Here is a 25,490-nt window from a genome sequence, read left to right on the forward strand (position 1 = left end):
AGAATTAGGAGGCCAGCAGACCATATGAAATGTTTGGATGTAGTCTTCAAACCATGCTTGTATAATGCACACATTGTGACATAGAGCGTCAACTTGATGGAAGAGTTCAGATCCATCAGGATGCTTAGTGACTGTGACACAAAAGTGTCACTGTTACATGTCCCAGTCAATATACACCTATCAGCTAAAATGACCACTCAACCTGTTTCCATGCCAATTGTGCAGCCTGGTTGGCTGGAAACAGGCTGAGTGGTCATTTTGGCTTATAAGTATATATTGACTAGAACAGTGCTTCCCAAACTTCTGGATGTCAAGGCCTCCCCCCCCCCTTTGCAAAAATTAAAATATTTCACGGTCCCCCCTCGAAAAAAAATCGTAATAGAGAGATATATTATTATAATATTTATTGTATTTATATTCAATACAAAACATACACAGCAAATATTGCAAAAATCAAATGCATGTATTACATTTTTTGCCTCTTACCATTTGGTTCTGAAGACAATGCGGGCTGTTTTGGTAAAATATGAAATACTGTCCTTTTTTTTTGAGTCAGCCACTTATCTATCCTAGGGTTAAAAATTTTTAACGTAGAATAGATCAAATAATATCACCACTTACCGATACTGGCACACCACAGACTGATAACATGAAATTAGTGAATATTACCTGAATAAGGGAATCCCCGGACCAGGAACATTTTTCTCTTTTGTGACTTTTCTCCCTTTACGGTAATTAAGCCTAACGCGAAACAGACAGCAAAGGCAGGTTATTAAAACGTGCATATGATTGGTGCGGTATTAACAAAAGATCGGGCAACCGAAAGGTAAAAGCATAGCTGACAATTGAGTTGAAATGCTAACTCTCTTCAACCAAATTCCATATATGAAACTGCCATAACATTCATTATATATATATATATATTACTTAGTTTTAACACTTTTACGAATTTTAACACGTTCAGTTGAATTTTATTGCTGCCTTGGGAAATCGAACTCACACACATCTAATGTTTGCCCATGCAACATATGGTTTTGTTTCAGTCTATACAGCATAGTTTCTGTATGAGGGGACATGTGATTCATTAATTAGTGTGTTTTTATCCCAGTTGTCTCTAATTGCACTATTTGTTGAGAAATATATTACACAGACTCCTCATACCTTATTCACTGGCATAATAAAAGTACTTGTTTTTATTGCCTCTGCAGTATAGTGGCTGTTAGGGAGGGCATGTTGTTTACCACTGCAAGCGAGTTACTATCTCCCCACATGAACTTGTTTAAGCTTTTTTCATGTGTGAAGTATATGTGAAACTTTTATTGGTAACAGAAAACTAGCTCGGATGACAGTGATAATATAAAACGAGTTTTGATATGTATATAAAGTCAATATCAACAGTCCCTGATTACGAACGCGTGAGGAAAGGAACAAGAAGATTTGGCGCTTCCCTGGAGAGCAATCGAAGTAAATACAATTAACTACTGCTTTGAAATGAAACGTATGAATAAGCAATATTTACTAATATTCATTAAGCACCGAAATACACAGGAAGCAAAGTTTGTGAACCAACACCAATGTGTGAATTTTTCCATTAAAATATAAAAAATAACAAAAAAGAAATAATAAATAATAAAAGTTAAAAACGTTTCTTTAAAAAAAAAAAAAAAAAATCTGCTTAGTCTTAACTAAGCAGAATTTTGGGAAGTGCTGGACTAGAACATGTAACAGTGACACCTTTGTGTCACAGTCACTAAACTTTCAGTATTATAATGACTGGTGATTTTGATCTTATTTTCATATACAATATTTATAACACTGTGCATGAAATATGTAACTTACATATTACACCAATGCTTGAAAATATGTACAGCAGCTAGTACCAGTGCAACATCATTCCTTGTCGTGAATTTAAGTATTCGGCTTTTTAATATATATATATAAAAATATATTTACTATCACAATTTTAAGGAATGCTCATATCAATTTATATCAATGTTAGAATTCTTTTTAACTTTTTTATAGGACTGAATTAAGTTTATTTGTGAAAGTTAATCTTAAGGCACATTTATGTTCAAAAATCATACTATAATAATGTATAACAGTATTTATATATGAACTTTTGTTTACTAATACTGTTCTTAAATTAAGAAATTAAATAAACTTAAAATATGTTGCAATATGCTGTTACAATGTATTTGAATTAGGTCACCTTAATCATACTAATGATTACAAGAAAAACTATTAATTTTTCAGGAAATAACAATGTATACTAAAATATTAATTATTATTATTATTATTTGACACCTCCAGGGAGTCCAAAGACTCATCGAGGGAGGGCACCTACTCTACAACTCTGTCTCCACCACTCAATCCACCAACTGACTTCAACTACACCAATGCCATCTACTGCCGACCACCACCACTGGTATTTCCACAGACAATCACAAACATCCATGCCCATGGTGGGATTCGAGCCCATAGCCTTTTGGCTGGAGAGCAGATACGCTAACCACTCAGTCAACCAGGCTGGCAGACTATAAGACTTTAATTAGAGTATTTTATAATTAATATTTTAGTATATGTTGTTATTTCCTGAAAAATTAATGGTGATAAGTAAGCAACACATAAGCCCATCTACAAGAATTACAAGAAAAACTGCTTTGATATTTATCATATTACTTGTATGTTCATCCTTGAGATGAGATGGGATCATGAAAGTATACGATGAGTAAAGTCAAAGTAAATGATACATATTATAAAAGTACTAAAATTTTTATTCCAATATATGAAACTTGAAACTACATACACTACACTAGAAGATGGAGAAGGACTGGGAAGAGCCAGGAATTTCTGAAGTTGTTTGGGTATTGGTTTCAGCCTTAAGAGTGCCTATCAAGCAATACAGCAACAAAAAAAGTTCTTTTACTTATTAATATATAAAAACATATTTTACTGCATGTATAAAATAAATTATTATTTATGGATTTTTAAAATAAATTAATGTGACTGAAAATTATTATATCTGCATTAAATTATACTGCATTAAATAATTCTTTATGATAATGTAATATACGAGATTATGCAACCGATAGTGCCCTAGTACCAGGAAGGTAGAAAGTTGTTAACCTTGGATATTTTAAGACCCATGGACTGTACTCTTTTGGAAATACATAAGAATGGAACACGGGTTCCACAGGTTTGGAGCTGAATTGTGAAAGGGTAGTGACTATTACCTGAGTCATAACAGATTTAGAGGAACATGGTGGAATTACATGTGAATTAAATTCTGATAAACAGTGACTGTAGAAATATCTGTGAAAAACAGATATGGCAGAAACTAAATATCTATGTGAAAGAGAGCAAGCCTGTGACAGAGAAAGATGGGTTGTTAATCATCATAGCTGCTTTTTCTCTCTCTCTCTCTCTGTACTGAGTCAAGAATTTATGCTGGATTGGTAATTTTCAACCAATCCAACACAACTCTGAAACAACTCATGGTCTAAGATGAATAAGGCTACAAGAACAGTGTATTATTGAATGTGTTCTTGCACCTGCACATGAGACTAACTCACCTTCAGCTGAAAAGTCCATATAAAAGTTCCTCATGTTCTAGGTAGGATTCAAACTCAGGTCTTTCCAACCAAATGGCAAATGTTAGTGTCCTCATGGGTGTAGTCACAAAAACACTAGTTTTTCAGAGGTAAAGTCAAAATAACTAGTTGTTTACATATAAAATGTATTAATTATTTCATGATACTGAGGTAGTGACACTTATGTTTATGCACACAAACAAAAATAGGAGGGAAGGGAGTTGCAAGTTTAGTTATTTAAAGAAAAGAGATCTTCTAGAGATTTGAATACTATCAAAATTTAGGCTGTTTTTTTTTTTTTTTTCAAGAAAATAAGACAGGATTTAGTTTTGTTGTTAGTTTTGAAGTTAAAAAAGTTCACTAAAGAAAGGTTAGCAATCACTAAGACCACATATACAGTATTTGTAAATTCATCTTATGTTTAACAGTATTAAACAACTCATCATAAGAACAAAATAACTAAGATATTTATTAAGATGTTGATATTTCTGCTGGAATTCAAACTAGCATCTTCAAAACAACAGAATACATAGGCATTAAATTAAGTAGTGATGAAAACAAATTAAAGAAAAAAAAATAATGTCTAATTTTTTGGCCTTCTATTAGATAAGGAGAAGAAATTCAGTTGGATTGGATTTGGTAAATTAATGCAGCCATACTTGTTGAGGTTTGGGATAATTCCCTGCTGTTACTGCTGACTTCAAAAAAAAAGTCTCTCCAACTTATGACTTTATTTAGCACTGTGGTTTCTTTCAATCTAATCATGTGCAATAGGGTGCCCAAGCCATGATCTGCAAGCCTTGGCCTGTTGTAATGATGAAAGAACATATTTCTTGTGTTCTGATTTTTTTTTTTTTTTTCAAAAAAATAAGACAGGACTGAGTTTTGTTGTTAGTTTTGAAGTTTAAAAAAGATTCACTAAAGAAAGGTTAGCAATCACTAAGACCATATATACAGTATTTGTGAATTCATCTTATGTTTAACAGTATTAAACACCTCATCATACGAACAAAGTAACTAAGATATTTATTAAGATGCTGATATTTTGCTAGAATTCAAACTAGCATCTTCAGAGCACCATAATACACAGGCACTAAATTAAGTAGTGATGAAAACAAATTAAAAGAAATTAACAGATCATTCTGTCTGTCCAGGCATTACATGCATCTTGGATGTGACAGGACATTTGGTACTGCTGTTTGATGATCAGATGGTTGCTAGTTTGATGTGTAGTTTGAATGTGATATAGAGATTATATTTATTTAGTACTAAATTGCTTTATATGCTAACATACTATATTTTCAGATGTACCTCAGAGGAGACAAAAAAAATACTTTTGCATTTGTCTTGTGTCTTGGGGAGGGAGGGAGGGAGAGAGAGAGAGAGAGAGGAAGAGATGGGACAGATGGAAAAAGTAGCTGAGTTCTGTAGTAAAAGCTGTGCCAGTGGATGTACAAACAGCCTTGGATCTATGAGTTAGTGCTTTGGGGATACTAAATTGTCAGACTAGAAAAATTAACCATGCAGCTTTTAAATGATGCTTTATTTTTCGTTTACAAAAAAAAAAAAAAAGTGGAAGATATAAACAATCAATTTCTTCTAGGAAAGGAAGATAGATGCTTGATTCCATTTCTGTTGCGTGAATCTTCTCTAAAAGAAATCAAAGTATTCCTTGATGACCAGAGTTGAATGTATAATTCAATATTGGTATAACAAGAGATATAGATGTGGATATCACATTTCCTCATACAAGTGAAGCTTCTTTTAATCTAAATAACAGTCTTCTATACTCTCCTAATAAAGCTTAGATATCTTCAATCTAAGATCCAATCCAATCTTCAATAACTCTCCAATTATTGAAGAGTGGCTTGAAAAAGTTCCATGTTTGGTCTCTAGAGTAGGGTTTCTGGACTATGTAAAAATAAATAAGAAATACAAAAAATATATAAAATTGATTTAAAAAAAAATCCTTAGTCCACCCATGGTACAAAATGTACTATAGGTTTGCAAGCAACCTTTCATGGTGGAAGCAACATAATATATATATAAATGGGCCCAGTAAAGTTTTCTTTTATAGGATTCTCACTCTGATAAGTGATTTATAACAGATATGGTTTTAGTTATTTCTTCAGATGTTTTCACATAGAAGGCAACGTTGTTTTCAAGTGACAAAACTGTTGATAAGGTTTTTAGTAGTTTATGCAGTGAAATTTGCTGTTTCTTGATTTCACAGGAAAGTGAATCAAGTTATTGAAGTGAAATGGATGAAGTCAAGATATGTTTTCTTTAGTGTTCCATGATTTGAGATGCAAGAAGAGCTTAACTTATGTTGCTGCCAAATAGGAAGCAAGTTTTGATTCGTATTTCTCCTATGTGAATTCAAGAAGGAATAAAGGTTTCTGTAAGAAACAAAAATTTCAGAAGTTTTGTCCATATAGGATATGGACAAAAATTTTGTCCATATCCTATATGGACAAAAGTTGGCTTATGTAACTGAAGGAAATTTGGTAGCTAGTGTTTTTCATGTCATTTGGAATTGTGATATGAAGAATATATTGGCACTTGCATAGTTAAGTAGTTGATTTGATATTGTATACATTTGTGTTGTTCTATTTGCAAATTAAAGATTTTTATTTTGGTTATAAAGTGTGTGAAGACTCAACCTTTTGATGGGTTTAATGAGTTAAATAAATACTGCTTGGAAAGAAGTCAACAGACATGGGCAAGGTATATCATGCCATGTAATGAGTCACGCATTTGTAGCCAGTATAAACTGAAGGAATACGATGCTCCCAATTCAGTGCAACTGTGTCCAGGTGAAATGGCTGTGAGAAGGGAACTGACACATTTTGAAAGAGATGCATTGTGATAGGATGCCATGTTGCAGGCCTATCTGTTCAGCAAACTGTTAACAGTTTGCTGAACAGATAGTTAACAAACTGATGATGACCTGTAATGGCACAGTTAACAAACTGGGCCATACAGGTCAACAATCAGTGATACCATACTGAGATAGAAGTGCAAGGAGTCAACTGCAAGAACTACCCGCAGTGGACAAACCACCACACTCACCAAATGTGACTGTAGGATGCTACAAAGAATAATATATAAAAACTGCCATTTGTCGACTGACATGTTGAATGCGGAGTTCCAGGCATTGACTGGAACATGAATCTAAATAAAAACATTCAGAACCAAGGCTCACAATATATTGCAGTACTACCATGGGTTTCCATGGTAGGACCATGATATGCAAGCCCCACATTACCCAAACCAACATACAGCGCTGTCTTCAGTGATCAAAACACTGAAGGGAGGAAAGCTGTGTTATGAAGCGATAAATCATACTACACCCTCTACCAAGCAGATGGAAGGTTGTGGATATGGTGGATGCCCGATGAACATCTCTTACCAGAGTGCATAACCCCAACTATGAAATTTGGAGGTGGCAGTGTGATGGTATGGTCCTGTTTTTCCTAGTTTGGCCTTGGACCTCTGTGGTGTATATACACTGAACAAACACTGAACTACAAGAGATGTCTGAACATTCTGGACAATCAGCTGCTGCTGTAACTGCATGATTTGTGGACACGAATGTCACACTGACTGGCCTCCACAAAGTCCTGATGATCTCAATCCTATTGAACATCTATAGGATGGAACTGGAGTGTCAGGTGAGATCAAGGGATGTCTGCCCCACAACAGTCCAGGACCTTATTACATGCCTACAGGCAGAATGGTCCAAAATTCCTGTTGATCACTATCATATGCTTGTGGAAAGTATGCTCCGTAGGATTGCTGCAGTCATCGCAGCAAAAGGAGGTCCTACATCTTATTAAGGCGGGTGCCATGGCTGTTTGTTCCTCACACTATGGTGTCCATTGACTTCTTTTCAAGCATTGTAGGTCAAGTTACATATGAGATATCCTAGGATACAAATCTGTGTGCAAGTTAGATTTGTAGTTTAGTTTCAGTTGTTTTCTTTTTATTTTAAAATTGAGAGTTTCACCACATGAAGTGTGATGGAGTAAAGTAATACATACCCCCCCCAACACACACACACAAAAGCATAAAGATGAATGATGTTGATGAAGTTAATGAGAAGAATGAAAATGAAAATCATTCTTCAAATTCATCCCAAGATGACCTCCAACAAACCCATAAAATTCATTCAACTAGTCAAAATTTGTAAACAATACATAAAACTGTATAAAATGTTTTCACTTGTCTGTAAAGTAAATTATACTTGCTAAGAAATTATATTCTTGTTTAATCCTTTGACTAAGTGTAAGCAAAATATTTGCATGTGAAGTATCTTCTTGACTAGGCTACTTTTATACAGAGAATGTTGACTTCACATCAGCATCCTTTGTATACAAGTGTTCCTAAATGCAAACCACACTTCTTTTTGGTCATGTATATTGCTAAATATTAAGGGAAGGTCACTGCTACACAGACCAATTTTGACCTTTAATGAGGTCTCATCATTGGGAGCTAGACCCAGAAAGATACAAGGTTGAATTAATGCAAAAGTCACATATTTTCCACATACTAGTAACAAAAAGGTGTACCATTTTATTATGAAGTCAATAGCCTCTCATAGGATTAAACATGAATATAAATTATCAAGTATAATTTAATTTAGTACATAAAGCTGTTTAAAACACTGGCATGAAAACAAATATTAAAAAGAGAAAATATCCTTAGTAACAGTGTATCATTTGTGGGAAAGTGCTTGCCAACAGTAGCAAAATGCAAAAATGAAATCCTGCCATGGAAATAGATATTTGTAATTATCTTTGGATGGAAGGTGAACTTCATGTGTTGGTGTAATGAAGACCAAACATAGGACTTTTTTCAAGCTACTTCAGGGATCCAGTAAGTGGGACAGTGGGCTTGAAAAAAGTCCCATGTTTAGTCTCTGGTGTAGAGTTTTCAGATATGTAAAAAGCAAATATCTGTCTTTAAAAATATTTAAAAATTTTTAAATATTTAAAAAAAAATTTTATTAAACATAATGAAAATTGAAAAAAAAAAAAAAAATTTCTATCCAACCCGTGGCATAATTATTCTATTTGTGGCTGTCACCCACAAGAGGTTTTTGTGGGTGGGAGCCACATAAAAAATAAATAATTATACAGAAAAGCCAGTTGATTATTTAAAGCAGAAATTACAAGAACCCAACGTAACTAATTCTGATTCTCATATATCACTTGGGGGGGGGGGGGACACTAAGTATCAAAGCCAGATAATCAACTGGAGCTTCTGACTTAATGTCCAATCCTCACCTTCACATGGTACATCCCATAAGTAGGTATCCACTGGGTACTGAGCAAACAAAGACAGACTGTCAACTGGGGACTTAGCCAACCAAATTGCTCTCTATTGATTTAAACCAGAAACAGGCATGAGATTTCATGCCAGCTGGAACATCATCTGGTTAAACAAAGCCTGAACTGTTTTCATCATGGAACCAAGGAGAACAGTGAAAAGTCAGTTACTGGAACAAACACAACTTCAGAAGAAATTAACAGAACTATCAACATAAGGGGTATTAATGGAAAGGAAACTGAACTTTCAAAACTGAAAAGTACCAAGTAGACATATTGGTGTTATTGAGACAAATGGACTAAAACAAGTGAGAATCTACTAAGTAATAAATACAGGATGTCATATTCAGGAAATAATGATCACTACCAAACACAAAGATAAACTTCTTGTTTAAGCAATTTTAAGTAGAGTTATGAGCAAATTCCAAAAGAAAAATTGGAAAATGAAATTTGTTCTTCCTATGGTCCAACAGAAGGTTCTCCAAAAGAAGAAATAGAAGAATTTTTTGCATCATTAAAGCAGGCAATAACATGGAAGAGGTGATCCTTGTTGAAGATTTAAACAGTAGAAAATAAATCCTACCAGACACAGAAAAATTTTGCAAAAATTTTGAGAAAAGGGCAAAGCTAATAATAATGGTAAGTACCTACTGTATGTCTACTAAAACCATGTTCCAACATAAAGATGTACAAGTTTATTTGGAGAGAAGACAAGAAATAAGAAAAGCCTCATTGACTATGTTATTATTGATAGTGATAATTTCATGATTGTTCAAGGATACAAGAGTTTAAAGAGGATTTGAAATTGGAAGCGATCACCCTTCACAGTATGTGAAGGGTGATCGCTTGTTTTAAAAAAAATTAATTTTTTTATTTTTTTTAAAATAAAAATCGCTTGTTTTAAAAAAAATTTAAAAAGAATGTTTTAAAAAAAATTAAAGTTCAGCAGCTTTTACAGGTGAAGCACAGATTCAACTATACAAACATTATTCAAGAAAAAATGAAATAGTTCAAAAACAAGAACCAAACCTTGGAATCTCAGTGGCAATCTCTGAAGAAAACATTGACTAACTCAGCTAAGGAGGAATGTGAAGAAGTTGTCTGCAAGGAACAGAGAAATAGGAAATCCATGGTGGAAACAAGAAGGTAGAGGCAATTCTGGAAAAAAAGAAAGCATACTGAAAGTTCCTAGTAAATAAGTTAGCAGAATACAGAGAAAAAATGTAAAAGGACAAAGCTATGTGTTAAAGTAGTTAAACAAAAGTTGTGGGATGATTTCATTAAGATAAATATCAGGAAGATGGTATAATGTCCTGGAAGCTATTTGAAAATGCTTAGAAATGGAGGAAAGAGTGTGGTAAAAGGAGTCAAAGATAAAGATATTCTTGATGGCTGAAGTAATTAGAGACAGTTAAATGAAACAAGCAGTGACAGAACAGTAGTAGAAAATATTCAAGAGGAATGCAAACTGGAGTACATATCAATACTTGAGATACAAAAAGCTATCAAAAACCTGAATGTGGAAAGGCAGCTGGAATAGGTGATCTTTGATCAGAAATGCTCAAACATGGAGATATAAAAGTTTTTCAGTGGCTATACTGCATAATTCAGAAGGATGAAATCCAGATGACTGGAGTAGAGCTTTCATAGTTTCCATGTGAAACTAAATGTGAAAATTACAGAGGATTTCTCTAATACATGTTTCAGGTAAGATTTATGTTGAGAAGAGGCCAAAAAAAATTGTGGAAGAGAAACTTGACAAAGAGCAAGCTGGGTTAGAGAAATAGAAGTCAAAATCAGATTTTCACTTAACAATAAATAGTTGAGAAATCGTGAGAATATAACAAGGTGTCATTTACATCATATAATTGTACTATAATTATATGATGTAAATAAGGTAGAACTTAAGGAAATACAGGAAGATGGTTTGATGTAAAATCAGGCATAAGACAAGGGTGCACAGTATCTCTGTTCTTGTTCATCATCTGTATGGATCATAATATGAAAGCAGTGGAATTAAAACCTGATATTTAAATAAGCAATATCAAGATAACTCTTTTCTTTATGTAGATGATGTTGTATTCTAAATAAATCCAGGGCTTCCAGGATTCTCTGACTAAATTAAATAATTGCTGTAATAACATTTTGGCATGAAAATCAGTAACAAAAAAGACCAAAACCATAAAAATAGATATGAACATAGAAAACTTCTAATCTCATCTCACTTTCCTTCTTTTACTTTGAGGTGTCAAGGGTTTATTAATCATCGGAACCTCAAACCGTTCACAGGATAAGGTGGTCAGCCCTACGTCTCAGTGTATCCTATGTCCATAATGTTGAGTTCAAGGCCAGTTTGCCTGCTTTGCGGGATGAAAAACCCCAGGATAAACTGGGGGAAAAAATCTTAACTGGCTAACTTGGCTATGGCTGAGGAAGATCCTTCAGCCTCCCCCATCACTGTGAATCGAACCTAGGACACTCCTTCCCCAGGCATATGGTTGCAAAGCGCACGGCCACTAGGCTAACCGCACAGACGAAAACTTCTAATATATTCTCAATATAGAACCAACAAAACAAGTAAAATATTCAGCTATTTAGGCAAAGTTTTTAGTAACAATGACAAATTAAATCTAAAAATAGACAGTAAAATAAAAAAGCTGGTATGCTGGGGAGCCAGTTGAATAAATTTATATGGAATAAGAGAGAAATTAGCCAAAATACTAAACTAGCTGTGTACAAGACAGTGTTCAAACTAGTTTTAAGTTATGGATCTGCAAGTTAGGGTTAGGTTACAAATAAAGCACTTAATCAAAGACTATCGACCTCAGATATGAGAGTGCTGAGAAAAATGAGGGGAGTAAACAGATGGCATCAATTTCAGAATCATATTAAAAATGAAGATATTAGGTTTACATTGTTAGAATTCAAGAATTTTCCTATATACAGGTTGACCAACCAACCAACCTCTTGAGTGTCAACAAATAATAAGACTATTTGGAGAAAAATTACTGATATGCAATTAGTAATGATATAAACTTATCATGCAGTATCATATATACCCCGTTGAGAGTACATATGAAGAAAGTTATGATGTTGATACATCACTCAAAAATTTGATTTTTCCCATGTGCAAAAGCTATTATCAGGTGAAAGTGTAAGGAATTTGTATTGTATTGATTATATCTTTCTCCAATAACAGTATCTTGTAAAATCTGTGATATATCTGACGATTCTGAATCCATTATGATGGAAAGGATGTTTAAAAAACAAGTGCATTTTATGCTTTGTAATTAATTAGATAAGACTGCAAATGTTTCTGATCTAGACATCATAATTGTATTTGCATGTTACTTGAATGAAGTGGAGGAAAATCTGTTTTGTCATCCTTTATCAGTGTACAGCTAGTAAAGACATTTTTAATTTCACTGAACATGGAAACATGGAACTTGAAGTTGGTTTCTAGAGCAGGGTTTCCAGACTATGTAAAAAATATATAAAATTAATTTTAAAAAATAATAGCAATAATCCTTAGACCACCCACAGTATAAATGTACTATAGGTTTACAAAAAACCTTTTGTGGATGGAAGCAACACATAAAAAAAAACAAACCAATTCATAATTTTGTGGATGGAAGCAACATATAAAAAAAAACAAACCAATTCATAAGAAAGATTCCGGTATTGCGACCACATGTTTATTAAGATAAATAAAAATAAACAAACCCGACAAGTTTCGTATGTTGTTTGACTTACATCTTCAGGGGTTAAAGGTAACTAAAAGTTTAAACACAAGAAATGAGATGGCAAAATAGTCCATTCTATGATGTTATGGCCTTCTAACTGTTCATTAAATTAAAAAATTCGAATTCAGAATCTATGCATGCTAAGTTTGAACAATGCTGGATGTTGTCACGTTCTGTTGTTCACGTTCACACTGTCCGAGGTTTGACTTAGGTATATTTTTTATCAATGCTGACCAAACTTGGTGTAGAATTAGGCCCTGGTTTTTGCTGCATTGTGTTGGAATTCAAGCATATTAGCAGCTTCTTTAAACTTCCTTGTGAAACAGTTTTTTTCAATATAAGGCGTTTGTTTTATGCCAGAGTACATTATGGCCGGTGGAAGTTGTGTGGGATGCTAGGCCTGATTTGTGTTCTCTCCTTTTTTGCACGTCTTTTTGGTGTTCATTCATACAACTTCCCCTGATCTTCCCGTCTGGCCTACATAGCAGATGCCACAGAAACAATGAATTTTATATACACCTGGTTTTTTAAAAGGGTGATGTAGAGGTTTTGGGGGATGTAGAAATCTTGATATTTTTTTTTTCCAGTGGAAGAAAAGCAACTTTAATGTTATGTTTGCTTCGTAATTTGGCCAATTTGTCTGTAACATTCTTGATGTATGGTAGCATGATTGCGTTCTTGAAATCTTGCTTTTGTGAGATTCTTGTAGGAGGTGTTGAGGATTTTCTTGATCATCTTAGGTTCAAAACCATTTTTTCTGAGGATCTGTGTTAAATAATGTAATTCTTCATTTCTCTTTTTTCTTGTGCTGGAAATATTGTAAGCTCAATCTCTCAAGGATTTTATTAAACTTATTTTTTGCCTCGGGTGGTGGTGTGAGGCCGCATTAAGAAATCTTCCTGTGTTGGTGGGTTTTCTATAAATGGAGAAAGATGATCTATTATCTTTTTCATTGATTTCTATTAGGATATTAAAAAGAGGAAGTTTTTTTATGTTCTTCTTGTTCCAAAGTGAATTTTATGTTGTTGTTGTTGTGTAGATTATTAAGATAATCTTTAAAAGCAGTGAGTTCCTCTGTTGTTCCTGGCCATATGATAAAAATATCATCTACATAACGAAGCCAAATTTTCGGTTTTTTATGATAGTGGTTTAATGCATTATTTTCAAAATTTTCCACATAGGTTAGCTAAAGCTGGAGAGAGGGGGGGGGAGCCACTGCCAGTTCTTTTTGTTCCAAAAAATTTGTTTTGATACATGAAAAACGTATTTTTTATGCAATGTTTATATAGTTCTACAATGTCTGGTGGAAAAAAGTCTTCAAGGAGATTCACTATTTCGTTTCTGGGAACATTTGTAAAGAGGCTACTACATTCAAACTTGCCAAGCTGTCTGAAGGTTCTATGTATATATCCTTTACCTTCTCAATAAAATGTGCACTGTTCTTAATGAATGATGTTGTTGTTCCTATCTGTTGTAAAATCATGTTAGTGAGGTGTTTTGCAAGATTTGAGGTCGGAGAGTCTCTTCCATGCAGTCTCTAGTCTTCGGTCAAGTGTTTTATTTCTAACCCAGCTCTCAGATCCATAAGTTAAAATTGGTTTGAAGACTCTTTTGTATATGGCTAATTTAGTGTTTTGACTAATTTCTCTTTTATTTCATATAAATTTATTCAGTTGACTTCCTACCATACCAGCTTTGTTGATTCTGTTGTCTATTTCCATATTTAATTTACCATTTTCACTAAAAATTGTGATTAAATAGCTGAAATGTTTTACTTGTTCTACAGGTTCTCCATTCACAATGCAGATGATGTTTTCAAGTTATGCCTATTTTAATTGTCTTTGTCTTGTTATTGCTGACCTTCAAACCAAATCTATTACAACAGTTATTCAATTTAGTCAGGGAATCTTGCAGACTTCTACCGGATTTATTTAGAAGTATACCATCATCCGCATAAAGTAAAGAAAAATGAAAATCTGATCCTGCCAACCTCTATTTGGCCTGAATCTAGCTTGTTTCTTTACCAAGCTTCCTTTCTACAATCCTTCTCAACTGTTTCTCACGTATACTTGCATAAACCTTACCAGGAACACTCAGTAGGGAAATACTTTCATACCTTTGTAATTCTCACATTCAATTTTATTTCCCTTATTATGTATGGATACTATGAGAGCTCTGCTCCAATCATCTGGAATTCATCCCACCATCCAGGCCTTCTGAACTATGCAGTGCAGCCACCGTAAGATTTTTTTAAAGATTTTTTACCTCCATACTTGAGTATTTCTGGTCGAATACCATCTACTCCTCTTGCCTTTCCACATTTCAGGCTTTTGAATGGCTTTTTCTACTTCAAGTATGGATATGTATTCTTGATTGCATGCCTGTTGAGTGTCACTGATTGTTTAATTTAGCAATTTTTCGAAGTAATTACTCCATACATCAAGGATATCTTTTTCTCCAGTTTTCATGTCATTTATCATCTCTAATTCCTTTTACAGCACTCTTTCCTCCATTTCTGAGTTTTTTCAATAACCTCCAAAATATCTTGCCACCATCCTAATATTTATTTTCTATGTTCTTACCAAAGTTTTCCCATTACTTTTGTTTAGTTAGCTTTGCACAGTGTTTAGCACCGTGTTAATATGACTTATTTGTCATCTTGTGCTCTTAGAGAATACAGAGACAAATGTACGAAAGTAAGAGACAAAATGTAAGGAACTTTTGATATGCTTTCTTCTTCTTTTCTTTCACTGCCTCTTTAACTTCTTGTGTCCACCATGGAGTTCTGATTTTACTATCCTTGCAGACAACCTCACCACATGCCTCTCTGGCTGAATCAATCAATGTTTTCTTCAGGATTTGCCACTGGATTTCCAAGGTTTGGCTCCTGTTTTCAAACTCTTTCATTTTTTGTTGAATAATGTATGTGTTAACAGTTCACATCTGAGAGTTGATCAACTATTATTTGCTTTAAAACTTTCTTACATGTTCTTTTTTCAATATGAAATTTAATTTTATCCTGCTCAAGACTAAATGGTGATCACTTCCAATTTCAAATCCTCTGTACACTCTAGTTTACTGCTAGGTGAGAAAACATCCCTATCAACAATAACATAGTGAATGAGACTTTTCTTATTCCTTGCCTCCTCTCTCCATGTGAATTTGTGCACAATTTTATGTGGAACATTTGTGTTGGTAATACCTAGTCCATGTCCTGAGCAGAAATCCAACAGGTATTTGTCATTATTAATAGCTTTGCTCTTTCCTCCAAATTTTCCCTTCGGAGTATTTCATAGGCACAAATAAGTATCATTATCCAGTTTCCCATTCTGATGTTTGCCCAAGCTTTTAGTGTTGAATACTATAGCTACTCCTCTTCCCTGATTGTTACTGCCTGAATATACCATTTCGTATTTATTACTCACAAAGATCTCACCAGTTTTTGTCTTTTTTGTTTCAGTCACTCCTATATGTCGATCGCACTTATCCAATTCCTCAGCTAGCCCCATTTCTTTACCAATCAAAATAACTAAATACTGTTCAAAATAGTTAAATTTATAAAATTCAGGCTAACAAATTCCAGACTGTTCACTTCTTTATGTAAAGAAATGGACAGCAGGTATGTATCCTATTCAACACAGATATCAGATGAAGTCACATGACAAAGCAACTGCACATATATATTAATTAAGATGAAAATTAATTGTTTTTTCAATCCTTTCCTTTAGTGTTACACAGTGATCAGCATTCATTTTGGTAAATTATGGAGACTACAATCATACTAGGAATAACTAATTTCCCAACGTTTCAACCTTCATATTAAAGTCATCAAGTGGAGTATATATATATATATATACACACACAAACAATAAAACCCCAAAGTTACGCAGTAGGTAGGACCAACAAAAAGTGCATAAGTCAAATTCGCGTAACTTGGGGTATAATTTTGCATGTAATTTATATATACAAAAATACAATTGGGACCAAAGGCTTACAAAAACACCTATATTTTTTAAGAAATATAATCATAATTGTAGTTCTTCGTACATAAAAAAAAGAAAGTTATTTCGATGTCGATGGTTTCATAAAATCTAATAGATTCGTCTGACGGCATAACGTCTTTTTCTTGTCACGCAAAATTTCTTCACAGCAAGCTAATGATTTTTTTATTCCTTGCCTTGTGGCTACAATTCGTTCCTCGTTAGAATCTATGTCCTCCAAAATCTGTAAACCTTTCTTTTATGATTGTTCTTACTGTGGATTCCTGTAGATCGAACTTCTTTGCTAGCTCACAAATTTTCATTCTGCCTTCAAAATCCTTAATAATGTTGAATTTTGTTTCCAAAGTCAATGTTTTTCTTTTCTTGTTAGCAGTAGAAGAATTGGACTTGCTTCTTTTGGATGACATTATTATTTTTTATGTGATAAAATTTTTATCAAGAACATAACATTAAACAATTGCAAGGTTTGTAGACTATAAAAATCGTGTATGAATGGAGACCGCGTGAAACACATCAGTGCTTGTTCACAGCATGTGCGACACTGGCGAATGCGGCCGGCGCCTGAAAGATATGACTAGTGGTGAGGCGTGAAGCGGGATGGGAATACATACATATAAGAAACCACGTAACTCTGGATTCACGTAAGTCTGGGTATGACTGTATATGAAGACCACATATATATATATATATACACAGTCGGGTCTCTTTTTATGCGGTAGATACGTTCCACAGAAAACCGCATATAAAAAAATCGTACAAAAAAGACCTAACTTACGTTTAAAAATTAGAGATACACATTCCATGCTTTTCTAAAACTGCATAAAACCGAAGCAATGAATTAAAATAAACCTAAAATCACATTAAAAAGTTTATAAAAATTCAGGAAAATAAGAATGCCTAAGTTTGTTTTAAAGCTTTATTCATTTAATTTTATTGAAAGGTAAAATTTTTTTTTACATTTTTTCATCAGAATTATCGTTGCTATTAGACAATATTCGGCAACGTTTGCGAACTGATGCAAAATCACATCACCAGAAAAGATAGTCAGCGCATCACATCTGTATGGTAAAGGCAATAGTTCTTCACAAACAGAATTAGCTTCACCCTCCTTCTGTGCTGATTTTTTTCTTCTGACAATGTAATCAGTGATTAAACTTTGCGATGATGATTTTACTAATTTTTTATACAGCTCGCGATATCCAGACATACAGTTCTTCAGCTCACATTGGAATTTAAAGGCTCATTCAGAATTTGTGTCATTAACAAGAAAATGATTTTCCAATTTACTGCACACTTCAAGATCTTCTCGAATTATATTTGCAGTGAAGGTTAGAGGTTTTTCTTCTGCTTCACTATCGTTTTCTGGATCTTTGAAGATATCTAAAGTTAATCGATATCCAATAATATCATTGTCACTTAAGGCATTATCCATAAGCGATTCGTCTACGTCATTCTAATTTCCTGTGCCAAAGTAATGATTTCAGCTGATAATGTAGATGTTTGCATGGTTGCGCTGTTTGCAACACATCCAGGCCAAGCTGCTTTCCAGCAGGCATTTAAAGTTTGTGATCTTATTTCAGTAATAGCAGATGCAACATGATTTAAGCAGTCCAAAACAGAAAATTTTTTCCAAATGTCAGTTACTGTTAATGATTCATTTTCTAGTTTATCCAATATAAATTGAAAAGTGTGCTTAACGTAACATTTTTTAAAAGTAGCAATTATGCCTTGATCTAATGGCTGAATAATGCTTGTTGTACTGAGTTGAAAAAACAATACCAGCACATTTGGATGTTCTAAATGCGGATGACTTGGTGCATTGTCAACAATTAATAAAACTTTAAAATCAAGAGCTTTTTGCTTCATATATGTTTCTACTTCTGGTACAAAGCAATTATTGAACCATTCAGTAAATACAGCAGTTGTTACCCAGGCCTTTGTATTAGCCATCCAATGTACCGGTAGCTGTTTTAGATCTTTGTCTTTTAGAGCACGTGGTCTTAGAGATCGATTTACTAGGATGGGTTTCAACATTCGATTTTCTGATGCATTGCTACAAAGTAACAATGCTACTCAATCATTGCTTGCTTTAAACCCACTTGCTTTTTTCTCAGACTTTGCGATGTAAGTTCGACTAGGCATTTCTTCCAAAACAATCCTGATTCGTCAGTGTTAAACACTTGATCGGGACAATATCCACCATCTTCAATAATTCTGGCTAACTTCTCTTGACAATATTTGGCTGCTTCTTCATCTGCTGCTGCAACCTCGCCTGTAATCTTCACGTTATGAAGTGAATTCCTTTTTAAAAACCAGGTTAACCATTCTTTGCTAGCCAAAAATTCTTTATCAGCCTGGGAAGCAGAAGTAGACAGCTCCAATTGCTTCATCTGTTCATAAAACCCGAAGAGTTTTTCGTTTAATTAAATAACCACTTATAGGATTCTTCTTTGAGTTAATTCTTCAATCCAAATTATGAGCGCTCATTCCGTTTTTTCTAATAAAGCATCTCTTGAGTACGATGATAATTTGGCACTTAGTTTTGTGCCAGAAATGACAGATTTTCTTATTGCGGCTTCATTCTTTTTAATTGCTCTTATAATAGATTCACCTAAATTAAAATGTTTACCAATCGCAATAGATCCTTCTCCTTTTCTAAGCGATCTAAAATTGCAATTTTCATTTCCAAAGAAATTGCTTTTCTTTGGTGCTTTTTTTTCTCCATTGAGCCAAATTAAATCTTTAAAATAAAAATGAGCAACATTTAGACTTTCGATAATGAAAAGACAAACACTTACTCACATACAAAATTAAACTTCACGGACACTCACTGCTTACACATAACTCACGTTACGCCAGAATGTGCTGCAAAGCATTGTTCATTATTTACAACGGTGGGCTTCATGCTGTTTATACCAAATGCAACCTTAGCCATTAGCATGGTGCAGCAGGAAATGGGACTCAACACTCCAGATGCCCATCTTCCATCATATATGTATATGTTTATAATTATTAACTGACTTAAACACCGAGAAAAAATACAAGAGATTTAATAAGGTTTCACTACTAGTTTCATCGGAAATGCAGACTTCGTCAGGTGAATACAGTATCATGGAGAAAACAACATCTTAAAAATATCAATATTCTACTTTAGACACAACTACTACTTGTTCTAAACTATTACGAGTTTAGAACAAGTAGTAGTTGAGTTTAAAATCGAGTCCGAGAGTTAGTTCTGGCATGAAGCACTGTGCGTGTGAATGATATCATGAGTGCGCCAAAACTGGATTACAGCGCTATGTGAATCTGAATCAGGCAGGCTGTAACTGAGATTGCTGTTTAGATAGGTAGGGTCGAGAGCTATTTCTTTGGATTCCAAGATACATCTTTCTAATTCATCGGAGCATTTATGGATGTTTGAAGTTGAGTTCCAGTCTATTTGATGATTGGCCAAGAATAAAACATGCTGGATAGGGCACTAGCACGGACTCTGTTATAAGAAATGTCACTTTGGTGTTCTTCTAGGCGGAGAGAGAGAGATGGACTTTTCTGTATGGCCATAATATGGTTTGCCGTAACTGCAAATGATTTTGTATACTCCTGGGAACTGAAGAAGGTTGTGTTTTACTTTAGGTTGACTGAGGTAAGATCAAAGTTTTGGAAAGGTGTAGAAATATGTTTTAACATTAGATTTCTTCAGGATTTTCGCAGTTTAGGAGAAAGAGAACTTATATACAGTAAGGAGATGTAGACTGTTGGGTTTGAGTTATCTTCATTACTACGTTTTTCCACACTAGCTCATCGGGCGAGATCCTTGTTGTCAGAAGATGAACTTCAACAAGAACTTAGTTACATCAAAAGGACTTTCTTAAATATCTATAATCATCTAAGTGTACGTAATCAACATAGCTCATCGTGTGACATTTCCCCATTACTGTCAAACGATTACGTACTCATCCTATGTACATAAGCTGATTACGTACATAGGATGAGTGTGCCCCTTTATAGTAGCTGCACACAATGTTGATATCGTGTGTTACTTTGTTATCACACCAAATAAAGTTACAAATTTCCAAAGGCCATAGTTAAGGAATTAACATACAATGCTTACAGAAAACTATGCAAAGAGATCTTTCAGTCCACCCTAAACTGCGATGCAACTCTCACAACATCATACCATGCTTAGCACCAAGAGATTCAGGAGTTCTTGAAACAAACTGGCTCACTCCTCCTCCAGAACAAGGATAAGGCCTTGTTTGTTTTCTAGAGGGGAACTGCTAGTAGCAACGCATCTCCCTATTGTGTCCCAAACATGTTTTACGGAGTTGAGATCTGGAGAGTGTAATGGCCACTTGATTTGATTAATATCCTCGGTCCCCAGAAGTATCTCCACTGCTCGTGTACAATGTGATGTGGCATTGTCATCCACAAAAATGAATTCTTTGCCTACAGCACCAAACAATCGAACATGACATTCAAGAACTTTGTTGCAATATCATTTGCCAGTCACAGTCCCTTTTTCTAGCATTTGTAGCTTAGTGTGTCCATTAAGCATAATGCATTCCCACACCATGATCCCTCATCACCGCTGTATTTATTCCTTTCAATAACATTCTCAAAATGATAAGTAGTAACCACTTTCAAGTTTAGAATCAGAGGAAAAACTAAAACTACACTTTCATCTGTAAAGAGCAAATTACAGCCCATTGGTGTCTTGTCCAAATTGCATAGATACAACACCACTGAAAACATGCTCTACAATGAGCTGTGGATAAAGGTTAGCAGACTACAGCCTTCAGGTGTATAGACCTACTTGTCACAGACGTCTTGCCACAGTTTGTCAAGATATCTGCAATCCTTTGCTTGAATGGAGCCGACTTGCAAGCAGACCTACCATGGTGCATCAATCACATTTTGCAATTATCATAATCATCATCATCATACGTATCAAGGATTTAGGCCTAGTATGGCCTGTTCCGGCCTTAGAAGTCATCGTTGAATCGTTTGAGAGGACGTCCTGGTTTTCTTTTTCCTAATGGCTTGTACTTTAAGGCTTGTTTTGGTAATCTTTCTGTTTTCAATCTTTGAACGTGTTCCATCCATTTATGTTTATATTTTTTAATTTTTTCAATTACTGGTTCTTGGTTTAATTCTTTCATAATATCTTCGTTTCTTTTGTGGTCAAATAGGGTATACTTTGCAGTTTTTCTCATAAATTTCATTTCTGCTGTTGTTAATCTTTGTTTGTCTTTTTGTTTTATTGTCCAGATTTCGCTTCCATACATTAAGACCGGTAGGGCTAATGTATTGTATACTTTTAGTCTGGTTTGTTTTTGAACTAGGTTTGGTTTAAATATAGAGTTAATTACTCCTGTTATTTTTAAATATTTTGCAATTTTTATGTTTATATCTTTTTCATTTTCATAAGTGATCATACATCCTAGGTAGTTAAATGAATTCACCTGTTCTGAGATCTTGTTATCTAATACTATTTTAGTTCTTGCTGGATCTTGTCCTTTAAAGGCCATTGTTTTTGATTTTTCCGTTGATATTATCATACCATAATCTTTGGATATCTCATTTAGATTTAAAATAGCTTTCTGTAAGTTATCTTCAGAATTTGTAATTATTATTTGGTCGTCTGCAAAGAGGAGAGTGTTTAAGTTAACTGTAGGTGAAAGTTTAATTCCTTGATGATTGATGATTTTTGGTTATAATTTTGCAATTATAACCAAAAATTTCTCTTCGTGCTCCATGGTACAGCAAGGGCAATCTCTTAGCAAATGTGTGGAACACATTTCATTGGTTTGAAATGCTGTACAGAGCCTGGATACAATGTTTTGTGAGATTCCAACCTCTCTGGCAATATCAGTAATTCTGTGGCCTTCAAGCTTTCCAATAATTCTTCCCTGTGTGAAATCATATGTGATCTCTTTGAGATGTTACAAGACATCCAAGTTTGAAACTTTATTCCTTTACAAAAAGAGCTTTCTTCAAACACAATTCGTTTTAGCACAGCCTTTTATCCTGTTGAGTGCTACCACGTGACCCCTTTGCAAGTAATTTGAAAATTTCAATGTGTATCTGATTTCTATTCAAAATCATCTGTTATAGAAATTGTCACAAGCTGATTCATCTGAATTTGCTATTGTAATCTTTGGGAATAGTGTTCGTCCTTAGGTTTTTGGACATCGGTGTACATATGCCATAGATTAATATGAAATTTTGATTACTTAAAAAAAAAGTTATATGCCAAATTTAAGCTCACATCTGAATTTAGTATGTCACTTGTGTGCTTCTGCTTCAATCCAAGACAAAAAGTTTCAATCTGTTGTTCTGTGTTTTCACCATACAGGCCTCTAAATCAGTACACACACACTATAAATATTCTATATATAAATGCATAACAAACTGGAAATAAAATAAAAAAAAAAATGCAATGTAAAACAAATATATACTGCTATCAGGCTCATAATTAAGAAATTATTAGTGATTTTACATTAAATGTATATAGAATAAGCATAGCATGCACATGCACACACACACAAAGTTACCTGGATGTAGTTTTCTAAAGCTTGACGTCTCTGTTCAAGGATTTTAGGATTTAAATTTCTGACCCGTTTTGGAGGAAAGTCGGGAGTGCATAGTTGTTTCTTAAGCTACAAAGGTAATTTTAATTTGAGGAATTATATGTTTTGTATAATTTTGCAACTTTTGATGTTATTACTTTTTTTTTTGAAACATTTTTATACACATTTTGAGAAATTTAGGATAAATAATAAATACTCCAATTTAATAAGGCATCATCATCACAAATGAATCATATCATGATAATCCTAAATGATCATCAGTAATTCTTAATTTTTTACAACATTTTAGGAATAATGAGTAAAAAATATATGTAAAACATATTTTAAAACAAATTATTATTATTATTATTAATTTTTTTAATAAATGGAACTAGAGTTTAGACATAGATGCTGGCTCTCTTCGGTAGAGTAAAAACAATACTGGCAGGTTGATGATGTTTATGTGTTTAATTATATAAGTTATTCTTTATTTACCAGCCTGGTTAGCACCTCCATTTCCAACCAGCTGGTTGGGATTAGAATGATTGGGTTACAACTGGGTATGCCATTATGTGTTGGATGAAATTCATTAGAACACAAGACTACCTCTCTACTTATTAGAGGCCTGAAGTGGATTGTTTGGTCTAACAAAGCAATTTACACATTATTTAATACTTAGCATATCGTCATACTAATGGACTACAGGTTTATAACCTTTCAGTGTCAAACTCATACAAAAAAAATTAGTATGATGGGTAGTCTACCTCTAATTAAGTAGTTGTACTTTTAAGCATTTAATGAAATTTATTTTCTGATTCAAATGCATTCTTACTTGTTGGTTTAATAATGTTTATTCAGAGTTATACTGTTAAGGTTCTACACATTTTACAATATTAATATTGTTATTATTACTATTGTACAAGCACCTCCATGGAGTCCAGAGACTTATAAGAGATCCAAACTATCCACACAGTATACTCCTGCATATACTAATTTTTGGCAACTGTCCATTAGCCATCTTCATATCCATATTACCAGTTTTATATCCATCCCTGTTTGTTCCAATATGCCTAAGAGAGTTCCATGAGTATCCTATCAAGCACTTGCAAAATTCAGCAGTATCATCGTGTAGCTATTCCCTTCATGCAACTCAGCTGTTACCTATTATAAAAAGTTAGTAAATTACTAAGGCATGATCGACCCTTCACAAAGCCATGCTGCCTCCCCACATAGATTCTTATCCACCCATTCCTGAATTCTGTCTTTGACTAACTTTTCCAATATATAATCCCAAACTAGTGACTGGTCTATAATTTTCTAGAACAGTCTTAGTCTCTGTTATGCAAAGGAATTATTTTGCCCTCCTTCCACTCCCTTGGGGCTTTATTGGAGCACAAAAGTTAAACAGTCTAGTCAGAGGCACTGCCAGTTCCTTTGCACAATCTTGTAAAAATTATGTTGATATTGTATCTAATTCCACAGCCATATTTACTTTAAGATTCTGCAATATCCTAAGTACATCCAATTAATCAATCTATTCTCATCCAACTAAGGATATGTCAAAGTAATATCCTTAGTTGGATGATAAACTCCTGCAAAGTGATGTTACCTTGCCACCATCAGCACTCATTTAAGTTATCCTTCCATAGCCATTTTTCTTTTAAATTGTCACATAGCAAAAGAAATTTTTTCTCTGGAATTTTTTTCTTTTCTACTAGCTTCTCATAATCTGAGTTTGCCTTTTTTGCCAATATCTACTTTAAGAAAACAATGTGTTTGCTTAAGACAAACATACATTTTTTTCTTAAATCTCAATACCTCAATCTATCACACACAGCCATAAAAAACAAAACCAAACAAAAAATTAAATTAACTAAATTGTTAACTAAAATTTGAAAAAATTAGTTGTCATGCTAGCGCCAAGTCCCTTCCAACACTATGGTGATGGAATGGGGTGTGAGACTGGTGATCTGGTCATAGGACCAGAAGACACCATAATGGCTAGATCTGAACTCATTGTACTAATTTTCTGATGCATGTTTTCAACATCATACCTGCCTATAGCAGCAAATAACATTATATTTTGTCCTTTTGGCCCTCTGTCTCATACCAGATTTCCTCAAATGAACAGTCACCTCTGCCACACACACATATTCCACTGTATTAATATTTTACTAATATAAATATTAAATATTAAAAAGTATTAGAGACAGAGGACATCACATCCCTGTCTTACTGCTTGGTTTATACACTGTTT

The 25,490-nt window shown here is 33.9% G+C and overlaps 1 protein-coding gene across 1 annotated transcript in view; it reads right to left on the reverse strand.

Annotated features, from left to right (window-relative positions):
- The window catches only part of LOC150092976 (sorting nexin-24-like), a 93,558-nt gene that overhangs the window by 22,897 nt on the left and 45,171 nt on the right, over window positions 1–25,490 (reverse strand). The window contains exons 3-4 of the mRNA XM_090413267.1: window positions 23,219–23,323; window positions 2,807–2,889 (exon numbers count right to left, since the gene is read on the reverse strand). Of these exons, the coding sequence (XP_090269393.1) occupies window positions 2,807–2,889; window positions 23,219–23,323 (188 nt within the window). The remainder of the gene's footprint in view (window positions 1–2,806; window positions 2,890–23,218; window positions 23,324–25,490) is intronic.

This window comes from Typopeltis vanoorti, chromosome 24 (genome assembly GCF_054136105.1).
Source record: "Typopeltis vanoorti isolate ZY-2024b chromosome 24, IOZ_Tvanoo_1.0, whole genome shotgun sequence".
NCBI lineage: Eukaryota > Metazoa > Arthropoda > Arachnida > Uropygi > Thelyphonidae > Typopeltis > Typopeltis vanoorti.